The sequence below is a fragment of the Mobula hypostoma genome, chromosome 4, assembly GCF_963921235.1.
Source record: "Mobula hypostoma chromosome 4, sMobHyp1.1, whole genome shotgun sequence".
NCBI lineage: Eukaryota > Metazoa > Chordata > Chondrichthyes > Myliobatiformes > Myliobatidae > Mobula > Mobula hypostoma.
In genome coordinates, this window is record NC_086100.1 from 85050043 (window position 1) to 85075659 (window position 25617).

The window sequence follows — 25617 nt, forward strand, 5'->3', positions numbered from 1 at the left end:
CAGTTCCCTTACATATACCTTATGTTAACTATTAGTCTTTAGTTCTGAATATCTTCCACCACCTCTCTTATGATATCTCCCCTACCTTTGACAGACCATCATACCTGCGCCCTCTCCCCTTTCCCTTCCTCTGCAACTTAAAACTTTTGACCTCTAGCTTCTCCCAGTTCAGGTGAAAGGTATTGATGCTGTGTCATCTCCTCTGACTTTCTCTGAACTACCGACGGTGTCCAGAAGATTCTGTTGTGAAGTGCTGAAACTCCAGTGGGGGACCCACAAATGAGATGATTGTCACCACCTGTGACCTGATAATTTGACATGTCTTTATTAAAATGGAACAGTTTTCATTCAAAGCCAAGGGGAGACACGTATAAAATAAACTTTTCAGAAACTTAGAAGAGTCTGACTCATTTGAGACTATACGGTTGTACCTGGTGTAGTAAGAAAGTTCCATGACAGGGCATTCCACCTCTGTGGTCGACTACAGCGGGAATGTACCTGCAAAAGGAAAAGGGAGACATTGTGTTCTACCGTCTACTGCCTATCTAAATCAAGCAAACGTTAAAGGAAATGTTCGCTTTGCATTACAACAGACTTTTGTTTTCTCTTCTTTCTAATATAATTTATGTTTTTCTTGTGAAAATTATCTCTGATGCCATGTGTCTGTGATGTTGATACAAGTTTTTCTTTGCATCTGTGCATACATGTACTGTACATGTGCATATGAAAATAAACTTGAATTTGACACGCAGCCTTGTAAATCTGGTCTGATGAGCAACTTTGGCAGCCTGAACTTGAGTTTAACAAGGTGTTCTTCATGTTACATACTGCAATGGGTGATGGCACTTACTCTCCAGTAGCCTCCAGCTCACAGATCTCGAAGAACACCAGCAGGTCATACTTGCCCTGACACTGCCCTGCCGTGGGTCGGCTCATGGTGCTTAACTTGGTTGCTGGCACTGGAAATAAAATAATCATTAGTCAAGGCAATGGAAACAACCAAGTGTGAACCCAAAGCTTGCAAATGGCTCTATCATCAGCTTCCAATAGTATCTGTTCAAAAAGCTGCTGTTTTGTTCAGCTGCAAAGTTGGCATGCAAATTAGGAACTGATCTTTACTTTATTTTTCAAAATGCAATTAGTGACAGGTTCAATTCTGTCATTACTTTAACATTCTTTTCCAGTAGGTAATCAGAGGGAATAACTTGGCTGGGATTATTTTGAAACAAGGGAGTCTGAGGAGAAGTTTAAATTATGGGTGACATAAACATTAAAAAAGTTTTCCTCAGCAAGGGATTTAGGGAGTTAAGAAAAAATATTTAATCCTGAAGGGGTCATGCATTTAGAAGGCTGCTGGAGGCAGAACCCTCTCTCATATCTACATAATGTACCCAGATGGGTACTTGAAGTAACTGCAAGGGCCAAGGTCCAAAGACTGGGAGTAAGGATTTAACCTGAAGTCCATGGGCATGTTAAGTTAATTATCTCCTTCCACATGATAGATTTCTATGGCAGTTGGCCAACTCAAGGAGACAGACATTTCTTTGGACTTTACAGCAGTTTAGAGATTAGATTCACAGGGCGCCGAAAGATTCGTATCACACAAAATACTACTGACAATCAAACAAAAGCTCACTGCCTTATGTAAGATCAAAACAAAACAAAACACAGCAGACACACAGGAGAGTTGAGAATAAAGACCACACAACACACAGCACTAACCAATCTCACCTATATTCAGATATATTCTATCTTTCTGATTGTGGATTCTTAAGGGTGATTCACACATTGATAAATTAAAAATGTGCCAGAAGTATGATTTTATTCAGAGGTTCCATCAAACCTGAGAACTTCACTATTCCACATGTTTGTGTTGAATTAGTCATTCAACAAACCTAATACTAATCAGAATTAAAATCAGTTCTTGTAGCAGCACTTTCTTCTTCACTTCAACACTTCACTTTCCTCTCCAGTTCTTGCTGGAATGAATTGGAACTAAAGGAATTAAATTCAAAAAATTGCAGAGAATTTTGGCTTTTGTTCTGGGACTCGTTTACTTCAGTTAGAAATCCAAACTGCTAAATCCCACCCCTAAGTATGCATTCCTCTCTGTATAATAATGCAATCTTTCTGATTCGTGGCTTCCCTTCAGTTGAAACTTCTCCTCTGAAAGAATAACCTCCCTTGCTGAGATTATCTCACACGATGAAAGATTCAATCACAGCAGAGGATGATTGGAACAGATATCCTTACCCCTGACCATTGACCAAGGGCACTCAGTTGATATCTGAGCTTTCTTGAATCAAAAATAACATACTTAAGTAAAAGGACAACAGCTGAGCGTGATTGAATAACAGCAATGGACCAGGTGTGCATTGTCTTACAAGATACGATTGGTTCCAAAACAGCTCAGTTATGAATCGGTATATTTTTGGCTTTCAGTTGTAAATTTGGTGCTTTCTAACACTTCAGCCTTGTTTTCCATTGGGAAAAGGCACCAAGGACCTCTTTTTTGTTGCCTTTAAACACAAACCTGAACTTTGTTCATCACTGATTTGACATAAACCTCAGGGAAATCTTCCATCTTAGGTTCAGCTTAGGCTTGTTAACTTTCAACTGTAAAGAAACCCCAACACTGGCTCAATATCAAATATGCCAATTCTTTTCTGAAGTCATATCTATTTTTGATTTAGTTGCACACTCTTGTCCACTGTTGTTTGTTACTGAGTGAGACACAAGAGCACAGGACTGAGAAATGACACACTGTTGTGTCCTATGGGAAGTGACTTTGAATTGGGTACATCACCAGGGCCAAGGGAAGTGAGTTGGACAAACTTGGGATCAGCATTTTATACAAGCAAACAGAATGTTGAGTGCTCATATATCAATATTTGGGAACTTGCAGGAAAAACACAGGGAGGATGCTGAAATTTACAGGCTGAGGTTCCACCAGAAAAAGAATACTTTTCTTCGTCTGGTCCAAAATCAAAGAACAGAAGAGGAAAGGGGAAAGGAAGAATCCATAAACCATGGCAGTTTCGGATTACAGTCACTTCCTACATTATAAACACAAGAGATTCTGCAGATGCTGGAAATCCAGAGCAACACACACAGATGCTGGAAGAACCAAGCAGGTCAGGCAGCTTCCATGGAAATGAATGAACAGTCGACGTTTCGGGCTGCGACCCTTTATCAAGACTGGAAAGAAAGGAGGAAGAAGCCAGAATAAAAAAGTGTGGGGAAGGGAAGGAGAACAAGCTAGAAGGTGATAGGTGAAACCAGGTAGATGGGAAAGGTAAAGTACTGGAGAAGAAGGAACCTGATAGGAGAGGAGAGTGGACCACTATGTGATATGTTCAGTGGGAAGGAAAATGTCCTGAGTTTGTGAGTTAGAATTCATATTCATAAAGGACAGGAAGTGGGGAAGATGAGTTATCCATGGTGGAGATGAATTAGGTACAGCAAAACTCCAAAAATCTGGTATCCAATTGTTTGGAAATCCTACTAATTTTGCCTCACTTGTTAGTACACTACATCAGCAGTATTCATCCATGCAGCCACATGCTTGTGAGGTTGGTTATATATTACTGGGTGCACAGGTTGGGCGTGCAGCTGGAGCCCTGGTCAGGGTGGAGAATGCCTCAGTCAGAGACATGAGGATGGGTTTGCAGCTGGATCCAGGGTGCAAAGTGCTTGTTGGAGTCAGCTTGTACTGATTTTTGCCAAGCTTTTACTGACTGTATCATGGTTCTCGTGCTCCCTTTAAATTCAACGGGGCTCTGTTTCCCATTCCGCTTAAACTCACTAAGTTCATTAGAAAAGATTTTTAAAAAAATAATTAACAGTGTCTTGGACTAAAAGGAGTAATATCCAGTTATCTGGGAAACCTATTTGATTGCAGCAAAGTCCTGAAGATACAGGATTATCAGAGTTTTACTATACAGTAGTGAGAAGTACCAAGAGCACTTTAGTAGTTCTGGGATTAGGCGATGAATCAGCCACCGATAACTGGCAAAGTATCCAATCAAAGAGACTTCCAACAGGCTCCATTACTACAAACCATGTGCCTGGGCTTTCCTGACAGCACAGCCAGGGTAATTGGGGAGGGGCAGGGGAGCACACTCCTCCTCCTCGGAGAGATAGGAAACAGCAACACTAGCAGCAGACACGGCGTGCATGGACAGCGAATCCAGGAACGGAAGGCTCAACCCATTAGGCATCAGGTGTCTAATGAAAACAAGTGCTTTCTCATTCTCTGCCAGATGTGTAATGGAAACAGAAAACAACAGACATCATGACATTGCATCAACTCTGACAGGTTGTCTAATGAAGAAAGGAAAACATGTTAGTATTCCCACCCCTCCATGCGCTGGAGAAAACCGGAGTGTGACCTCGGATATTATCCAGCCCTGGGAGATATCTCCAATTTCAGGCGCTTTTACTTTGGGAACTGAGGCCAGCTCTCTGCCCTGATAGTACTTGGTAAAAACAGTGCACTTCTCAGACAGGGTGGCATCGTAGAACAACGAACCACATCTAATATCACATGAGAAACAGCTGCTATCACCAGTCTGGCAATTAAGATGCACAAGACTTGGTTACAATGGTCAATATGGCACCTTTGGTCAAACCTTTCATCCAAAGTACATTTTGAGCTCTTGCTATCCTCACTGCCTCTGTGTTGTGTTGCTCAAAGTATAAAATGAATTATTATCTGTGGTGGGCATGAGGTAGCTAGAGGGTTGCTTTCTTTTGACCCTTTTCCACTGTGTGTCATCACCTCTGCTGGCATTCTCCTGCAATGGAAAGGTGCATGGCCAGGATCATGGGTCTGGAACTCGGTGAAAGCTCTCCAGTAACAGTCGCACCTAGCAACATGTGAGGAGGGTTGAGGTGGTATATTGTTTTCGAGGTCAGAAATTGGCATCTTTTAAGAAAGATGTGGTGGGAGGGGTTTTGGGTTGAAAGTTTCTCTCATGGTAGTGCAGAAAGGCTGCAGTAAACAGACAATGTTATTGGAAGTGCTGTCGCGGAACCTGCTCTGCCAATCACTGGCGTTTGCCCACTTTTGATCTTCCTGACATTCCAAAATCCATTCTCTGAGCACATTAATCAAGAGTTTTACAATTATACTTGTTTTTCCTTTTTCCTACTACCCTGAGATTGCCGACTCAGTGGTTTCGCGGAGGCAACTGGCTCCTCTTTGGATGAAGGACGCGCAAACTGAGCACAATAGGCATGGGACCCAGGTGAGGCAGGATCAACACCTCCAGTTGATGATCACTCTGTTTTGGTGATGGCAATGAAATTCAGCTCCTAGTCTACAACACTAAGGAGCCTACAGTCATTTTTAAGGACATCTGGAAAGCCAGTAGAACGGCTTATGACCGGGTAAAGGATGGTCTTATGCATTTTCCCATCTAATATCTAGCCTCTGTGTTTCTATGCAAATCAGGAGAAAAGCATGGAAGAGCTTTATTTGTCTCACCTGGTTTAGATAAGGGCATCACTCGAGGGAACTGCCGGCGAGATGGTCTTAAGGGGCTGAGAAAAGGAGAAAGAAATAGGTGAAAACCTATTTTAGTACAATGAAGCTGGGTGTCTATTGAGAGAAGATCACCAGCCAGATTACATCAGCATGTGGTACCATAAATAGATGATTCATTCCCTGCAGCACTTTACACAGTGAAATTCCCAGTTTAGTTGTTTAATGCAGAGGCTGACAAAGTGTAAAGAAACAATTTCTCTAGGAATGAGCGCAATCTATGGGGGCATGGCAACTAAACTGCTGTTCATAGGAACAGAAGAAGAGTACATAGATTCTTATCTTCTTACAACGTTTAATGAGAATTTGGTTGATCTGTGACCATCCTCCCACTTTTGCCCCCAATCCTTAATACTTATATTAATAAAATGTATCAATCTCTGATTAATGATTGACTTTGCCCGAACAGAATGTGCAGAAGACAGGAGCAAACTTCGACCAATTTCCTTGCTGAACTTTTTTAACTTGCTTCCTAAAAGATCTGACTTAATTTTTGTTATGTGTCTGCTACTAGTCTGCCAACCACTGGAAATTGTTTCTCTCTACCAGTTTTATTGTCTTGAAAATTGAGATCAATGCTAAGTCTCAGCAAATACATAGCAATTTCTGTTACCCATACTCATGATTGGTGTTGGAATTCAAGAATCATTCCAGCAATTTCAGCCATCATTCCAACTGATTATACCTTTCCAGGATGTGGTGCACAGAACAGAACGAGGCACACCAGCTGTGCTCTAATCAGGGCTTTGTGTTTCTGGACTACCTACTGGAGACACTTCAAGATATCAGCAATGGTGTCTCCAAAAAAAATCCCCAAAGTTACAGAAGGATAAGTGAACTATACTGTCTCTTTAAGGTAGTATGTCCAATGCTAAGAGCCTAATTCTACTTTGTTGTCTTCAGTGCACAGGCCATATCATCAACAGGCCTGAAACCAGGCAATCCAAATTGATACTCTTTTCTGAGCAGGGTGACAGGAAGTCATTACTAGATGGGCACAAGAAAAGATTGAAGAATACACTTAAAACATCCTTGAAAAAATTGCAACAGCCTCACTGACTCCTGAGAATGCTTGGCCCATGACCACTCAACATTGAGAAGCACTCCTAATGACATTGAGAATATTTGACTGGATGCACTTGGACCATACCAAAAGACTAATGTAAGGAATGGAAACGGAGCACCATATCACAAACTACCCATCCATTTGGCAGCTCTAACTTTTGAAGAGTTGGCCATTCCTCAGAGTTGACAAAACTAAGTAAATCATCTTCAACCAGAGGCAGTACCTCAGAAGAAGGCTTCTGTGTAGTGCCTGCAGCAGGAGTATCACTGATAAATTCTATAGACAACATAGACATGGGGTGATTTCTCTCTTTCAATCAGATATTGTGCTCTTTAGTTGACATACATTTGGACTTTCATGTCCTTGAACAGTTTGTCTAATCTTAGATCCTCGAGGGACTTCCGGTAGCGCTCATGGAGTGAAGTCGCGTTCTTGACTCGCTCCATTACCTCTGAGTTGTTTTTCTCTATGGTCAGCTATACTTTAATTAACCATTAAGGCATCAATTTTTACAATACTTTGAATTAAACTGAATTCTCTGACAATTGGATGATACTTAGATCTGCTATGTCTAAGAACGGGAAAGACGGCAAGGATGGTAAACCTCCGGTTAAACCGAAAGCTACGGATCTCCCTCCGACTGAATCACCGGTGACTTTGAAAGCGATATCGGAGTTAATTCAGAGGGAAATTTCAACCTCTGTTAGGGAGATGATTCGTACGGAAATTGCAGGCTTTGTTAAAGACCTGATTCATACGGAAATCTCAACTAATTTCCAGAAAATTGCCGATTTAATTGATAAGATGCAAACATGTATTGCGGAACATCAGTCGGCTATATCTGATCTTCAAAAATTCGCGCAACAAAGTGAGCTTAAGATGGGGAAAATCGAAGAAACAATTAATGTAATGAAGAAGAAACTTGACTTTTGACTTTTAAAAACTCTGACTTGGAATCTAGAATGCGACGGCAGAATTTACGAATGATTGGCGTGAGGGAAGCCGTTGAAGCTAACAACCCCATGAAATATTTCTCCCAACTTTTAAAAGATGCATTCCCTACTGTATTTCCTGACCAACCACCGCTACTGGATCGTGTTCACAGAATCCCATCATACTCGTCTAGGTCAAATAGACCTAGGCATGTTATCTTACGTTTTCATTACTTTCAAGACAAGGAGAGACTGTTTCGATTCGCTCGATCTAAAGGTTTCATTGATTTTTCGGATCTTAAGTTCCGATTCGTGGAAGATTTCAGTAAACCAATCTGGGACCAACGGGTCCGTTACAGATCCGTGATGTCGGAATTCTATAAGATGGATTTAAGACCAGCGCTGCTGTACCCTGCACGTCTAAGGATTCGCATGTCAGATGGAGCCCTTCGTTTTTTTGATTCTCCATCGGATGCCCAGAGTTATCTGGATCAACTTTCATCTCCAACATCTTAATTGCCTTCTTTTTAATTTTCTCCGCTGATCGGAGGCTGTGAATTGGTTGGTTTTAACTTTTCTGTGCCCTATTTGGGCAGAAAAGTTTACTTTCGATTTCTTAATATGGCTGCTAAACTTTCTTTTTAACTGCGTCATTTCTTTCTTTTCCCAGGGGATTCTGGGTGGTTACTTCCCTTTTGTCATCTTACGTATTTCCTGTGCGGCCTTAAATTTTGTAGTTTTTGTTTAAATTTTATTCTGTTTTGCTTTTTATAATCACTTTATGTTAATAATCCTATTTTTTTTTGTTGCTGTGTCTATTCATGAGTTTGAGGTTTATTGTGGTTTTTTTTTAATATATATTTTCCGGCTTTTGTTCTGTTCTGTGTGTATTCTAATTGAGCTAACTTTTTTTTTACTTATTTTTTTACTGTTTTACAATTAGCTGATCCTTTTCATATTTATACCTTTTTTTTAGGGAGCGTATACCGGAAGTCATGGGGGTAGTTTTAGCGCTTGCTTCTTTCTGGCGGGTCTGCTTTAGATTTTGCCTTGGGGTCTTGGGCTGGGGGGTGGCGGGAGGGGCTTCACGTTTTAGTTTGTTTTTCTTTGGGCTATATACATTATTGAAGTTCTGGTTGCGTCCTTTTCCCCGGTATCTTTTGTATGTTCTGTTTCCTCTCCGGGTTTGTGGGTCGCGCCTATTGTCAATCCTCCTTGTTGTGGGTTGACTTTAGGATTTATGGAGTCTATCATTAATTTTGTCTCCTGGAATACTAATTGTCTTAATCATCCTATTAAAAGAAAAAAAGTTTTTAAAGTGTTCCGGAGACTTAAAGCACAAATTTTATTTTTACAAGAGACCCATGTACGGAGGGGGGACAGACTACGTTTTTTCAAATTCTGGAAGGGCCAACAATTTCATTCGAACTCCAATGCTAAGATTCGAGGCGTCTCTATTTTTATAGATTCCTCAGTTACTTTTATACAACAGGATATTATCTCTGATCCGAATGGTAGATTTTTATTGGTTAGTGGTTTACTATTTAATAAAAAAGTAGTTTTGGTTAATGTTTATGCTCCTAATATGGATTGTCCGGAATTTTATAAATCATTGTTTGATCAGTTTCCGAATTTGAACGAGTTTTCATTGATTTGGGGCGGGAGATCTTAATACCTGTTTATCTCCAGCTTTGGACCGTTCGGCTCCTTTACGGACTTTACCTAATAAATCTGCAAATTTGATTAATTTTTTCCTTTCTGATTCTGGGTCGACGGACATTTGGCGTTTTCTGCATCCTCAGGAAAAAGATTTTTCCTTTTTTTCACATGTTCATCATTCCTATTCAAGAATTGATTATTTTTTTATTGATTCTCGTCTCATTCCTTCAGTGATTAAATGTGATTATGATTCTATAACCATTTCGGATCATGCTCCACTTAAGCTTTCTATTAAAATTATGGCCAATATACCAAACAATAGACAATGGCGTTTTAATTCGCTGTTGCTTCAGGACTCGGACTTTGTTAATTTTATGAATGAACAGATTGAGCTTTTTTTTACAATTAACCATACAGAAGATATTTCGGTTAACACTCTTTGGGACACTTTTAAAGCCTATATTCGGGGTCAGATTATTTCGTATTCCGTTGCTTTGAGGAAGAAACAGAAGCAGGAGGAGATGGCAATTGTGGACAAGATTAAAGAAATTGATAAGAAATATGTTATGGCTCCTTCTGAGGAGCTATACAAACAAAGAACTGAACTTCAAATGGAACACAGTTTACTACTCTCGTCCTCGATTGTAAACCAATTAAAGAAAACAAGAAGTGATTTTTATGTTCACAGTGATAAAATTGGCAAGCTGCTGGCTAATCAATTGAAATCTAATTATGTTAAATCTCAAATCAATCAGATTTATAACCAAAATGATCGATTGATATTGGATCATGTGGGGATTAATCAAACCTTTTGTGATTTTTATTCTTCTTTATATCAATCAGAGTCTCCTCGAGATTCTAAATATATGAATGATTTTTTAGATAAGTTAGACTTTCCTCAGATTTCACAGGATATGTCTTCTTTATTAGATACTTCCATTACAATGGATGAGATTAAGAATGTTATTTTTTCTATGAATCTGGGGAAAGCTCCTGGCCCTGATGGGTTTACCGTTGAATTTTATAAATGTTTTGCTTCTTTATTGATTCCTTGGCTCTATAAGGTTTTTGAGGCTTCTTTGAAACTTGGTAAACTTCCGGAATCTTTTAATAGAGCATCAATTTCTTTAATACTAAAGAAGGATAAAGACCCTGCTCAATGTGCATCTTATAGACCAATATCTTTATTAAATGTGGATTCTAAAGTTTTTTCTAAGTTATTAGCAAATAGACTAGAAAAAGTACTTCCTTCTATTATTTCGGAAGACCAAACGGGTTTTATTAAAGGTCGTTACTCTTTTTATAATATTCGTACATTGTTAAATATCGTTTATACTCCCTCACAAAATGTTCCTGAGTGTGTTATTTCTTTAGATGCCGAGAAAGCTTTTGATAGAGTAGAATGGCCTTATTTATTTAAGGTGCTTGAAATGTTTAATTTTAGCTTGAAATTTATATCCTGGATTAAACTGTTATATCACTCCCCTGTAGCCTCAGTTCGTACTAACTCTTTAAACTCACCTTTTTTTCCTCTCTTTCGTGGTACTCGACAAGGCTGTCCTCTTAGTCCCCTATTATTTGATATTGCATTAGAACCTCTTGCAATTGCTATTCGAGAATCTTCAAATATTACTGGGATAACTCGGGGATTAAAGTCCCATAAATTATCACTCTATGCTGATGATTTACTTTTATATATTTCTAATCCTGAGAGATCTATTCCTGTTGTTTTAGAGTTATTAGCACAATTTGGTCTTTTCTCAGGTTATAAATTAAATCTTAGTAAGAGTGAACTTTTTCCGATTAATAAACATCTTTCCTTATATTATAAATTTCCATTTAAATTGATTAATAATTACCTTTCATATCTTGGGATTAAAATTACTTGTAAACATAAAGATTTATTTAAGACTAACTTTTTACCATTAATAGACCATATTACTCAACTTTCATCTAAATGGTTTCCCTTATATTTAACTTTGATTGGTCGTATTAATGCAGTTAAGATGTTTTTTTTGCCAAAATTTTTATATGTGTTTCAGGCATTACCAATTTTCGTTCCTAAATCTTTTTTTGATAAAGTCGACTCTAAAATTTCTTCATTTATTTGGCAGAATAAGAATCCGAGACTGGGTAAAATACATTTACAGAAAGCTAAGAGAGATGGAGGTTTAGCATTACCTAACTTTAGATTTTATTATTGGGCTATTAATATTCGACATATGAAATTTTGGTTACTTGACCGGGATATACTATCTATTCCTAAATGGGTAGCATTGGAATTACAATCTGTTCAGGGTTATACACTTGGTTCTATTTTAGGTTCATCTCTTCCTTTTGATTCGAAACGCCTTAAGCAGGTCTCTAACCCGATCGTTAAATATGCTTTGCGTATTTGGTTTCAATTCAGAAAATTTTTTGATCTTAATCAATTCGGGTTAGCGATTCCTATTTTAGGTAACATATTTTTTCCTCCCTCTTTTACGGATCGCGCTTTTCAAACTTGGAAGACTAAGGGTATTTTACGGTTTTTGGATTTATTTTTAGATGGTTCCCTTATGTCTTTTGAACAATTATCTAATAAATATAACTTATCAAGAATACATTTTTTTAGATATTTACAAGTTAGAAATTTCCTAAGTACTATACTTTCTTCCTTTCCAATGCTTCCTCCTATATATATTTTAGATTCGATAATTAACCTTAATCCATGTCAGAAAGGTGCATCGGCTATGATTTATAATATTATTATGAAACTTAGGAAAGCTCCATTTGATAAGATTAGGGTAGATTGGGAACAGGAATTGGGGCTTACCATTTCTGTGGATGATTGGGGGCAGATTTTACAATTAGTTAATACTTCCTCTATTTGTGCTAAACATTCCCTAATTCAATTTAAAGTGGTGCATAGAGCACATATGTCCAAAGATAAGTTAGCGCGTTTTTACTCGCATATTAATCCTTTCTGTGATAGATGTTCGGGGCAGATAGCCTCTTTAACGCATATGTTTTGGTCTTGCCCTACTTTGGAAACTTTTTGGAGAGATATTTTCAATATTATTTCTAAGGTATTAAATATAGATATCTCTCCTCACCCTATTACTGCTATCTTTGGACTACCTAAAATTTCTAGTAATCTTTCCCCTTCAGCCCGTAGAATGATTGCATTTCTTACTTTAATGGCGAAAAGATGTATTTTACAACATTGGAAAGAGCTTAATGCTCCAACTACCTTTTTTTGGTTTTCTCAGACGATTTTATGTTTGAATCTGGAGAAAATTAGAAGTAACCTTTATGATTTTTCATTTAAATTTGAACAGATTTGGGGACCTTTTATTCGATATTTTCATTTAATGTAATATTTACCCTTCTTGTTTTTTTTCACTGTTTTAATGGAGGTCGGGATTGAGGACGTGATTTTAAGTTTAACTCTGTTTGGTTTCAAGTTAGCCCATTGCTTTGCTTTGCTTTTAGTTAGTTGCACGGTGGGTTTTTTTGGGGGGTTTTTTTTTTCTTTTTTTCCATTGATATATATAAAATCTAGTATACTATTATGTTATCTTGGTTTCTTATGCTTAAATTACACTGTTTGTAGTATTTTCTTTTTGGTATTGTTATCTTTTGGAACTTTATTATACTTTAACATTGTATTAATGTTTATATGGCTTACCTTTTTTGTATACTTACTCAATAAAAAGATTTAAAAAGAAAGAAAGATCCTCCCCACCCACTACAAGTAAAACTAAAGACTTCTGCAGAACCTCTGTTGCTACAAGGAATGAGATACTAGCCTTTTATTTATATATACTTCTTTGCATGTTATGCAATTGTTTATAATTGTTGAATGCTGGTGTTTTTTGTTACGTGCTCTGCCCTGACCAACACACAACAACAAATTCTTAATACATGTAAATGCATCTGCTGAATACAGTTAATCTTTGACACTTGATTCTTGATAATGTGGCTATAAGTGATATACAGCGGGAGAGTCTACCTGATGAGGTCCTTGCAGAGAGGTGGGAATGGATGCTGTTGGTAGTGTCCAAATACCTCAAAGACAATAGGTTGGGTCTTGATATACTCTATGAAGGATTTGGTCACCTCCACTGCAATCTGTAAAAAGAACAAATCTTTCAAATACACTTCAAGATGTAAACAAAAGACTGAAGTCTCCAGAGTGCTACAGCCATTAACAGGACAGGTAGCAGGGCACACTGCCATGGGCAGGGTTGCTGCATGACTCTACAATACTGCATGTGCAAAGGTTTTAGAGCTAAAGATGTCTGGTTTACTTGGGAGGCTAACCTACCCTCAACTCACTCAGATTCTGATTGTTGCTGCCCATTCAACACAAACTCCCGAAGCCCATGATTCACAATCCCTGATTTGCCCAACTCTCTTTACTCTTGATCTCCCAATCCCCAAACTCCTCCAATGGTGAAACATCAGATCAGCAGCCCAGGGGCCTGGTGGTTTGATGCAGTGGGCCAACAGTGTGTGCACCATTCAACAACCCTATCAAGAGACTTCTATTTTAAGCTTAACCCTACACATGCTGCATGTGTTACGGGCTCATGGAGGGAGGGAGTTTTGTTGGAATTTCAGTTAAGGATTGGGTGAGTGTGTTGATTACGCTTTGACAGTCCAGAGGAGCAGATCATCATCCAGTGGAGGGTGTGATTGAATCAACAGTACTTGGAGATGACAGGGAAGGGGATATGGACGCCATGGTAGGTTGGGAGGGAGAATTGACATGGTGCGATGAAAGAACACAAGCACAGGAGATAAATAATTAAAAGGATCCATGTAATTTAGGGTACCAGATCTAGTGAGGAACCTTACTCATGCAAGGATCCCTTCAATTACACTACTGCAGAAGTTTTATGTTTCTGACTTATTCAGATCAAATGAATAGTTAAAAAAGAGGTAACACGCACAAAATGCTGGATGAACTCAGCAGGTCAGGCAGCATCCATGGAAATGAATAAAGTGGACGTTTCGAGCCCAGACCCTTCATTTTGGACTGGAAAGGAAGGGGGCAAAAACCAGAATAAGATGGGGAGGGGCTGCTGATGGGTGAGGTGTAAGGTGTGTGGGTGGGTGGGTGGGGGAGAGGGGGAGGTAAAGTGAGAAGCTAGGATGGGGTAGGTGGAATAGATAAAGGACTGTAAAAGAAGGAATCTGATTAGAGAGCACAGTGCACCATAGAAGAAAGGAAAGGAGGAGGGGAACCAGAAGGCAGGTAAGGAGAAGAGGTGAGAGGGTAACCAAAATGGAGAATGAATAGAAGAAACAATGGAGTGGGGAGAACTTGCTGGAAGTTGGAGAAATTGATATTCAAGCCACCAGGTTGGAGGCTAACTAGACGAAACATGAGGTATTGCTCCACCAACTTGGGTTTGAACCCTTCAGGGCAGTAGAAGAGTCCATGGACAGACATGTCAGGAAAAGTTGGGAACTATTACCAGTGTAGGCTTGGGACATGGACTGTTTTACTTAGCCAGTGAAAAGGCAGTCATAACTAGAGCCCATATAAGTGCCCGTAGCAATACCGTTAGTTTGGAAAAAGTTGGAAGTTGGAGAAGGCAAAAGAGAAATTGTTGAGGGCAAGGACCAGTTCCACTAGACGGAAGAGGGAGATGATGGAGGGAAACTGGTTAGTTCTGTTATCCAGGGACAAGCAGAGAGCTTAAAAAGCTTTTCTGATGGGGAATGGAAGTGTGTAGGGACTGGACGTTTATAATAAAAATAAGGCAATCTGGGCCGGGGACAGAAAGTAATTGAAGTGACAGAGAACATGCAAAGTGTCACGGATGTAGGTAGGAAGAGACTGAACCAAGGGAAACAAAATGGAATCAAAGTATGCAGACATAAGTTCAGTGGGACAGGAACAGGCAGAATCAATAGGCCTACTGGGACAGTTAGGTTTGTGGATCTTGGGTAGGAGCTAGAAACGAGCAGTGTGGACAGGAACCGTGAGGTTGGTAGCAATTGGATGGGAGATCACCAGAGTTAATGAGGTTGGTGATAGTGCGGGAAACAATGGCCTGGTGCTCCTTCGTGGGGTCTTGTGCATTGGCTAAGTAAGAGGAGGTGTCTGAGAGCTGCCTCCTAGCCTTAGCAAGGAAGAGGTCAATCTGCCAGAACCCTTGTCTGTGGGTTTTAATGGTGAGGTTGGGATTGGGGCAGAGTGTGAAGGCTGTCTGTTCAGAGGGGGGTTGGGTTAGAACAGGCTAGAGGAAAGGCGAAGTTGAGACAGTTGATGTCCCGTTGGCAGTTAAGAGATGAAAAGATCTAGAACAGGCAGAAGGCTAGTGTGGGGTGCAGAAAAAGAGAGTTGAAGATGGGAGAAGGTGTCAACGGTGGGAATCCTCATCAAAGAAGTAGGCTGGGAGATGGAGGCGACAGAAGGAGAACTTGTCATTATGTCAGGTACAGAACTCATTGAGGTGTAGGTGCAAGGGGACAAAGATAAGGCCCATGCTGAGGACAGAACATTCTGCCTCACAGAGGGGTAAAGCAAAGGGTGTGGTGAAGACATAGCACAGGGTGGAACTGGGTTCATGGAAGGATCAGATGAGAGAGGAGTGCTGGACTGTTCAAGGAAAGTGTGGTGGGAGGAAAATGGGGGCTCAGAGGAATGAAGGGGAGGGGGGGGACACTGATAGGCCATGGGACGGTGGGAGACAGTGGTGGAAGAAGAGGAGCAATAGGCCACAGTGAGAAAGGTCTCAGCCCGGAGGTGGCTGGGACGACAGTTTTGAGGGGGTCTGGGTTGAGGCTGCAGCCATAGGCAGCCGGGGTTTGCAGTCTGGAGGCAGCTGTTGTCAAAGTAGCAGAGTCCACTACCATGCTGTGGGCAATCTTCTAATGCTGCCTGACTTTCTGAGCGCCTCCAACATTTTGTGTCTGTTGTTTAAGATTTTCAGCATCTACAGAATCTCATGTATTTATAAACACAATACCTGTACTGCAGTTTCCCTAACCATTTTTAACAGGAATTCTGGACAAATCCCTCGCTTTTGTGCTCCATGCTGCTACAATGCAACCATATGCTCTCTTAACAACTTTCTCAACTTGTCCTGTCACTTTCAAAAGCATTTGAAAACATTCTTGTAGCCTCTTTAAAATGATATCACTTAGCTTGTTTTGGATCTTATTTTTCATACCAAGTATTAGCAGGATAAAGTGTGCCTTTAATACCGCAAACACGAGGAATTCTGCAGATGCTGGAAATTCAAACAACACACATCAAAGTTGCTGGTGAACGCAGCAGGCCAGGCAGCGACTGTCCATCTCTTGGCTCCATTCCTCCCCCTCCTGTCTTCTCCTATCATTTTGGATCTCCCCCTCCCCCTCCCACTTTCAAATCTCTTACTAGCTCTTCCTTCAGTTAGTCCTGACGAAGGGTCTCGGCCTGAAACGTCGACTGTACCTCTTCCTAGAGATGCTGCTTGGCCTGCTGTGTTCACCAGCAACTTTGCTGTGTGGTGCTGTGCCTTTAATATGCCAGTTTTTATGGCAAACTGTTGAGATTCTCCTGGTATTTTACACTGTTGCACACACTGTTTACTGCATTTTCCATGTTTTTTCTTCAAACTTTGATACAATGCTACAGAGATGAGGTCATTATAAACTGTTGAAGAGTTATTTCAGTGCAGATGAAGCATCGTGATTTTGAAATGACAAACGTTCATTTCCCTCCACAGATGCTGACTGACTTTCTGAGTTCCTCCAGCATCCTGCTTGTTTGCCCAGATTCCAGCATCTGCATTCTCTTGTGTCTCCAGTTTAAATGAGTCTGAAAAGCTACCCTTTCCCATTACTCTCAGTTTCCTGAATCTGATCTGCTTTGTCATTACTCCTTTAACTGCAAGGGCATTTGCTAACAAGCATATTAAATAATATTTTGTTGAGCATCACTTGTACATCTGGTCAACATCAGCAATATGTTGTCACTTAATGAAAGGACCACATTGAATTAGTAAATAGAATTTACCTTTAGCCAAACCAATGCTGTCTCTGCTTTAATTGCCTGTAATTTCCCACAACCCGAATAGTTTTGGTTCAATTAGTATCTCTATAAGTCCCTGCCATTTAGGTTGACTAGCCCATGGTTGTCTGTTTTTTCCTCTCTCCTGGTCTTTAAATGGGAAAAGACAGGACTTTTCCACAGGCTGAAGTTCTAATTTGGGGCAAGACTAATTTTACAGAAATTTGCAAAAGGTGATAGGGCAATGCTGGTTACAGGTGAAGGAACTTCAGGCAAGTGGGAGGCTTTTGAAAGTGAGATCTGGAGAGTTCAAGGACAAAATGTTCCTGTTAAGAGCGAAGAGAAATACTGGAAGGTTTAAGATCGTGTCCAAGATATCCTGAAGTGGGAGGGTGAGGAGCCAGAGGTCGTGGTACATATAGGTACCAATGACATAGGTAGGAAAAGGGAAGAGGTCCTGAAAGAAGAATATAGGGAGTTAGGAAGAGAGTTGAGAAAAAGGACCACAAAGGTAGTAATCTCGGGATTACTGCCTGTGCCACGCGACAGTGAGAGTAGGAATGCGATGAGGTGGAGGATAAATGCGTGGCTGAGGGATTGGAGCAGGGGGCAGGGATTCAAGTTTTTGGATCATTGGGACCTCTTTTGGCGCAGGCGTGACCTGTACAAAAAGGACGGGTTACACTTGAATCCTAGGGGGACCAATATCCTGGCAGGGAGATTAGCGGGGGCTACTGAGGTGACTTTAAACTAGAATGGTTGGGGGGTGGGAATCAAATTAAAGAGGCTAGGCGTGAGGAGGTTAGTTCACAACAGAGGGATGGGAACCAGTGCAGAGAGACAGAGGGGTGTAAAGTGAGCGTAGAAGCAAAAAGTACAAAGGAGAAAAGTAAAAGTGGCAGGCCGACAAATCCAGGGCAAGCATTAAAAAGGGCCACTTTTCAACATAATTGTACAAGGGCTAAGAGAGTTGTAAAAGAGCGCCTGAAGGCTTTATGTGTCAATGCAAGGAGCATTCGTAATAAGGTGGATGAATTGAAAGTGCAGATTGTTATTGATGATTATGATATAGTTGGGATCACAGAGACATGGCTCCAGGGTGACCAGGGATGGGAGCACAACGTTCAGGGATATTCAATATTCAGGAGGGATAGACATGAAGGAAGGGGAGGTGGGGTGGCGTTGCTGGTTAGAGAAGAGATTAACGCAATAGAAAGGAAGGACATAAGCCGGGAAGATGTGGAATCGATATGGGTAGAGCTGCGTAACACTAAGGGGCAGAAGACGCTGGTGGGAGTTGTGTACAGGCCACCTAACAGTAGTAGTGAGGTCGGAGATGGTATTAAACAGGAAATTAGAAATGTGTGCAACAAAGGAACAGCAGTTATAATGGGTGACTTCAATCTACATGTAGACTGGGTGAACCAAATTGGTAAAGGTGCTGAGGAAGAGGATTTCTTGGAATGTATGCGGGATGGTTTTTTGAACCAACATGTCGAGGAACCAACTACAGAGCAGGCTATTCTGGACTGGGTTTTGAGCAATGAGGAAGGGTTAATTAGCGATCTTGTCGTGAGAGGCCCCTTGGGTAAGAGTGACCATAATATGGTGGAATTCTTCATTAATATGGAGAGTGACATAGTTAATTCAGAAACAAAGGTTCTGAACTTAAAGAGGGGTAACTTTGAAGGTATGAGACGTGAATTAGCTAAGATAGACTGGCAAATGACACTTAAAGGATTGACGGTGGATATGCAATGGCAAGCATTTAAAGGTTGCATGGATGAACTACAACAATTGTTCATCCCAGTTTGGCAAAAGAATAAATCAAGGAAGGTAGTGCACCCGTGGCTGACAAGAGAAATTAGGGATAGTATCAATTCCAAAGAAGTAGCATACAAATTAGCCAGAGAAAGTGGCTCACCTGAGGACTGGGAGAAATTCAGAGTTCAGCAGAGGAGGACAAAGGGCTTAATTAGGAAGGGGAAAAAAGATTATGAGAGAAAACTGGCAGAGAACATAAAAACGGACTGTAAAAGCTTTTATAGATATGTAAAAAGGAAAAGACTGGTAAAGACAAATGTAGGTCCCCTGCAGACAGAAACAGGTGAATTGATTATGGGGAGCAAGGACATGGCAGACCAATTGAATAATTACTTTGGTTCTGTCTTCACTAAGGAGGACATAAATAATCTTCCAGAAATAGTAAGGGACAGAGGGTCCAGTGAGATGGAGGAACTGAGTGAAATACCTGTTAGTAGGGAAGTGGTGTTAGGTAAATTGAAGGGATTGAAGGCAGATAAATCCCCAGGGTCAGATGGTCTGCATCCTAGAGTGCTTAAGGAAGTAGCCCAAGAAATAGTGGATGCATTCGTGATAATTTTTCAAAACTCGTTAGATTCTGGACTAGTTCCTGAGGATTGGAGGGTGGCTAATGTAACCCCACTTTTTAAAAAAGGAGGGAGAGAGAAACCAGGGAATTATAGACTAGTTAGCCTAACGTCGGTGGTGGGGAAACTGCTGGAGTCAGTTATCAAGAATGTGATAACAGCACATTTGGAAAGCGGTGAAATGATCGGACAAAGTCAGCATGGATTTGTGAAAGGAAAATCATGTCTGACGAATCTCATAGAATTTTTTGAGGATGTAACTAGTAGAGTGGATAGGGGAGAACCAGTGGATGTGGTATATTTGGATTTTCAAAAGGCTTTTGACAAGGTCCCACACAGGAGATTAGTGTGCAAACTTAAAGCACACGGTATTGGGGGTAAGGTATTGGTGTGGGTGGAGAATTGGTTAGCAGACAGGAAGCAAAGAGTGGGAATAAACGGGACCTTTTCAGAATGGCAGGCGGTGACTAGTGGGGTACCGCAAGGCTCAGTGCTGGGACCCCAGTTGTTTACAATATATATTAATGACTTGGATGAGGGAATTAAATGCATCATCTCCAAGTTTGCGGATGACACGAAGCTGGGTGGCAGTGTTAGCAGTGAGGAGGATGCTAAGAGGATGCAGGGTGACTTGGATAGGTTGGGTGAGTGGGCAAACTCATGGCAGATGCAATTTAATGTGGATAAATGTGAAGTTATCCACTTTGGTGGCAAAAATAGGAAAACAGATTATTATCTGAATGGTGGCCGATTAGGAAAAGGAGAGGTGCAACGAGACCTGGGTGTCATTATACACCAGTCATTGAAAGTGGGCATGCAGGTACAGCAGGCGGTGAAAAAGGCGAATGGTATGCTGGCATTTATAGCGAGAGGATTCGAGTACAGGAGCAGGGAGGTACTACTGCAGTTGTACAAGGCCTTGGTGCGACCACATCTGGAGTATTGTGTGCAGTTTTGGTCCCCTAATCTGAGGAAAGACATCTTTGCCATAGAGGGAATACAAAGAAGGTTCACCAGATTGATTCCTGGGATGGCAGGACTTTCATATGAAGAAAGACTGGATGAACTGGGCTTGTACTCGTTGGAATTTAGAAGATTGAGGGGGGATCTGATTGAAACGTATAAGATCCTAAAGGGATTGGACAGGCTAGATGCAGGAAGATTGTTCCCGATGTTGGGGAAGTCAGAACGAGGGGTCACAGTTTGAGGATAGAGGGGAAGCCTTTTAGGACCGAGATTAGGAAAAACTTCTTCACACAGAGAGTGGTGAATCTGTGGAATTCTCTGCCACAGCAAACTGTTGAGGCCAGTTCATTGGCTATGTTTAAGAGGGAGTTAGATATGGCCCTTGTGGCTACGGGGGTCAGGGGGTATGGAGGGAAGGCTGGGGCGGGGTTCTGAGTTGGATGATCAGCCATGATCATAATAAATGGCGGTGCAGGCTCGAAGGGCCGAATGGCCTACTCCTGCACCTATTTTCTATGTTTCTATGTTTCTAAATGCTGGTTGAGGCTTTGGTCAGGGAAAAGGAGACATATGTCAAGTACAGGCAGCTGAGATTTAGTAAGTCCCTGAAAGATTGAAAGGGATGTAGAGGCATACTGTAGAAGGAAATTAGGAGAACAAAAAGAGGATATGAAACACCTGTGGCAGAAAATGTAAAGGAAGCTTCTAAAAGATTCTACAAGTACACTGAGGTTAAAAGGGAACTAGGAACAGAATTGGTCCCTTGAGGATCAGTGTTATTGTCCTGCTTCAGGGGGATGGCCAGAACTGCAAAGTGTGGTCTCATTAACGCCCTGTACAGTTTGTGTGACAGAGTACTGCGTGGGCATTCGGAATACCGACTCACATTCTGCACGTGGTAAAAACCAAGTGGGGGTCCTCGGCCTGTGTTTTTTAATGGTTCTGTTGAAAAGGCTTCCTCTTGCCGATGGATGAAACTGTAGCAAAGTAAAAAAAAAAAGAGTAAAATCACAGACAGACCTTTGTTGGAAGCATTACATACAATTAGTCATAGTACTGGGTCAGTATATCAGATTCTTGGGGTGCTGCAAATACAGGCAAAATCACAAGCTTTCAGTGGGCTATTTTACCCACTCTCCATCTCACCTTGCTAAACAGGAACTCTTAAGACTGCTTTAAGAAGATGGTAGTGCTTGTGGGTAAGATGGCACTACGGCATCACGATAAAGGGATGAATCTCTTAATGGGAAAAATGGACCACTTTTCAGTGGCAAAATACCATGCTATCCATAGGCAGGGCAATATGCTTCTACAGGATGTCAATGGCTTACTTACTTGAACTGGCAGAAGATATCGGCATATTCAGCTGAGATACTCGATGCCTGTAAGACAGTCACTCTGAAAGTGAAGTTGCTGCCAATCCTGAGATGTTCTACTATACCATCTACCTGTGCATCTACTGGTGACTTCACTGGACTGTCCAGCTCCTCCTGAGTGGCTGCAAAATGGAGACAAAACCACACACATTTATCGCCAATCTCACACAAGGTCAGAACTGGTTTAAGTTGGTGGTGACGGAGTGAGGGGGAGAGGGTGTCTAAAATAGCAAGGGTTAAAGTTCCATGTCTCACTCTTGCCCATAACCATTTTAACTATACATGGAGAAAGTTCCTGTTTATGAAGTAGGGACATCTATGCCATCTTAAACATACCCCCGACTAAATCCTGCACTGCTGTTTGCAAAATCTTGCATCAGTCATGACCCTGACCACAGCAGACCGTAGGAAGCCCATGTATGTCTTCCTCATGGACTTTGGGAAGCAGCAACATAACTCTCAACTCCAAAAGCAGGTGCTTAGACAGTCCTAGACTGCTTCCCACTGCTACTGCCTCACCTCACCGACCCAGTGACTGCAAATTTTCCGGACTGCCTACCTCCTCACTGGCCTTGGTGGACACACAGCATTGTATCCAGAGAGGTCAGGAACACAGCTCGTCTCAGCTTCCTAGATTCAGGACCATTCCAGACTGAATGCAGTGACCTCTGCCACTGACACTGTAATACACTCTGTATTATGTAGATTCACGTCGAGTCTATAGTCATGGAAAGATTTTAACAAATCTTCCTTTGTCCCCCAGGAAAGGTGGAGAATACACAGGCATTGCCTACACTGTTTGATTCATGTTCTTACAAAGGGCTCCCAGAATCTTCCTGTCAGGACTACCTCATGGATCTTCATGGCCCCATGCACACCCCTTCTTCACCAGCCCATGCAGAACCCCTGACTCCGTGGGAACCCTGACCCTAACTACCTCCCACCGATGCACCATTTGTTCACTCAATGACAACATTGTCCTGCGTCGCCTGATCGTAGCTGCACTGATAACACCTGTAGGATTACTCTTGTCAACTGAGAAAAGTAGTGAAACATCAGAGCGGAACATCAACTTCACTGTGGCATTAACAGGGAAACCTGTTAACGTTGTTCTGAGAATCTCACATGATGTTTCAGTTCTTTCTATAACTTTCACAGAAAACATCACAATACCATTTTGAAGACAAAATGGGTCCTGGAGTAATCTCTCAGCCTGTGAAACCATGGATAACATCATATCAAAGTGTGATTCTTCTTTTATCTGTTGTCCATGAGTCACAATCTCAACAGGAACCAAGAAGAGGGCATCACAGAATCCCAAAGTGTGGACACAGGCCAGTCAGCCCTCTACACTGGTACTCATTCTTCTAATATGCTACTCAATTAGTCTTACTGACCTGATCGTTTGCCACAGTGTTGTACTAAAGATATCTGCTTTTAAAGTAGACAGATATCCAACACAGTTTGTTATATCCAACCACTAAATGTTTCCAATAACATATTGACAGCTTTCTATCCAGCGTAGGTCCCTTGTATTACCTGGTATGCAGTCAACAGGTTTAGAAATGAAAGCAAGAATGAAAAAAAAGGCATGGAAAGTTTTAGTGGCTCTATCCAGGAACGGGAATCTTCTGTCAGCTTCTGGGAAGACACCAGTGGTGAAGATGTGCCCTCCCAGCTAGCACTTAGATACCCTGAGAAGGTAATACCTTTTCCCAAATAGCTCCTGGCTTCTGAAACATGCACATCCCAGCACCACCAGCTTCAACCACGGTAATATACAGTGCGGTGTGTTTGCAAGTGCAGTGCATACCTGTGCAGGTGTTGTTGTTAACCTCATCAGCTGAAGGGCCTGAATCGCTTGACTGACCTTGCCCTTCAACAATGCGCAGCTCCTCCTGCGACGTGCCTGAGCGTGACATTCCAGCCGTGCAACAGTCCGACTGAAACTAAACACAACAGAGAGCAACAGAGTGACATCACTCTAATACCCTTCATCAATCAGACAAGAATTTGTGACAACATTGATCAAGTTAGTCATAATTTTGGCAGTAAAGACAATTCAGCCTATCATACAGGCACAACCTGAACTATATAGTCTGAAGGCCAGTACTGTGCCCTGCTTCATGTAGTTTTCCACTTTCACCGTCTCACACACTGGAGGTGGAAGGCCCAGCATGAACCAACAAAATATCTTCCAATAAGTAACTCATCACCTGCAGCCTACTTAAACCCTGCTCTCATCCAGAGTCCTTGTTCACTTATAGAACCAGCCAGCCTTGAACAGTGGCTTCCAGCCTTTACTTACCTTGTTGCCTTGTCATATTAAGTACCTGTTCTCGCTTGTTCTGTGGCCCCCTGTGGCTTGTTATTTTGCAGTTTATTAAAGCTATCGCTCACTGCTAAATTGCACTGCTGCTCTGCGTTTGGGTCAGGCCTACACTACATTTCCTGACAGGAGGAGTGAACCCGTGATTTACCCAGCAACCTCGGCTAGCCGTGAGGAAGCTGTCTGTTGACATAAGCACACAGTCTAAAAGCAGCAGGAAACCATTGACCAGCTGCTTGCCACTCTCAAACAACTTCCCGTGGAGAACCAGATTCCAGTGCCCGAATGCTTTGACGGATCCTCAACCTGATATCGCAGCTTCTTGTACCAGTGCAGCCTACATTTCTAGCTTCAGCCACCTCTGTATTTTAAGGACCAGGCCAAGATTGCATTCGACATTTCTCTTGACTGGGTGAGCTCTGACCTGAGCAGTTGCTAAATGGGACAATAAAACAACCATTTGCAATAAATATGAGAAATTCGCTGCTGATATACGTAGGGCTAAAGGCCTACAGCACAGTCATCCTAGTTCCCCAGCCAGTGCAGGGTTCTTCCTTGACAAAAAGAAAGATGGGGGCCTTCGTCCCTGCAGTGACTATAGCGGACTAAACAATATCACCATAAAGAATTGCTACCCTCTCCCCTTGATGGATAATGCATCTGAAGCATTCCGTGGGGGCCCAGATCTTCACCAACCTGGATCTGTGGAGTGCATACAACCTGATCCGCATTTGCCAGGGGAATGAGTGCCAGATAGCATTTATAACACTTAACGGCCTCTATTGATACTTTGTGATGTCTTTCAGACTTCCAAAGATCCAGTTACTTTCTAAGCCTTCATCAACGGGATCCTTTGAGACCTGTTTCACCGGTATGTGTTCATCTACCTCAACAATATCCTCAGCTTCTCCAAGGAACTCCAAGACCCCGTTTGATCAATCCTTCAGTGCCTCCTCGAACACTAATTTTACTGCAAGTTAGAAAAATGCCAGTTCCACATCCCAGTCATTTCCTTCCTGGGTTACGTCCTTTCACCCCACAGCATAACCATGGAGACAGAGAGAGTGTGCTGTTGTTGAATGGCCCCTACCGCACTCTCTCAAACAGCTGCAACACTTGGGCTTTTCCAACTTTTACCACTGGTTCATTGGAAACTAAGCCAAATCGTCGCCTCTTTCACCTCCCTCACGAGGTCACCTAACTCATGGATAACTTGGTCTGCTGCCACGGACTACACTTTTGGGAGCTCAAGAGATGCTTCATCCACCTCTCCAACTCTCTGAACCCCTCAGGACCTTTTGTGGTAGAGGAGGGTGCATCTGACATGGGCCATCCTCTCCCAGTGAGGACCAGATGGGAAG

General features: G+C 41.7%; 1 protein-coding gene across 32 annotated transcripts in view; it reads right to left on the bottom strand.

Annotated features, from left to right (window-relative positions):
* Nucleotides 1-25617, bottom strand: part of kif1aa (kinesin family member 1Aa) — a 315620-nt gene that overhangs the window by 64717 nt on the left and 225286 nt on the right. For all 32 annotated transcript variants that reach the window (XM_063046119.1, XM_063046118.1, XM_063046117.1 and 29 more), the window contains 7 exons: nt 23741-23876; nt 21887-22049; nt 21438-21528; nt 13197-13315; nt 5489-5544; nt 851-959; nt 432-498 (listed from right to left, as the gene is read on the bottom strand). In XM_063046119.1, the coding sequence (XP_062902189.1) occupies nt 432-498; nt 851-959; nt 5489-5544; nt 13197-13315; nt 21438-21528; nt 21887-22049; nt 23741-23876 (741 nt within the window). The remainder of the gene's footprint in view (nt 1-431; nt 499-850; nt 960-5488; nt 5545-13196; nt 13316-21437; nt 21529-21886; nt 22050-23740; nt 23877-25617) is intronic.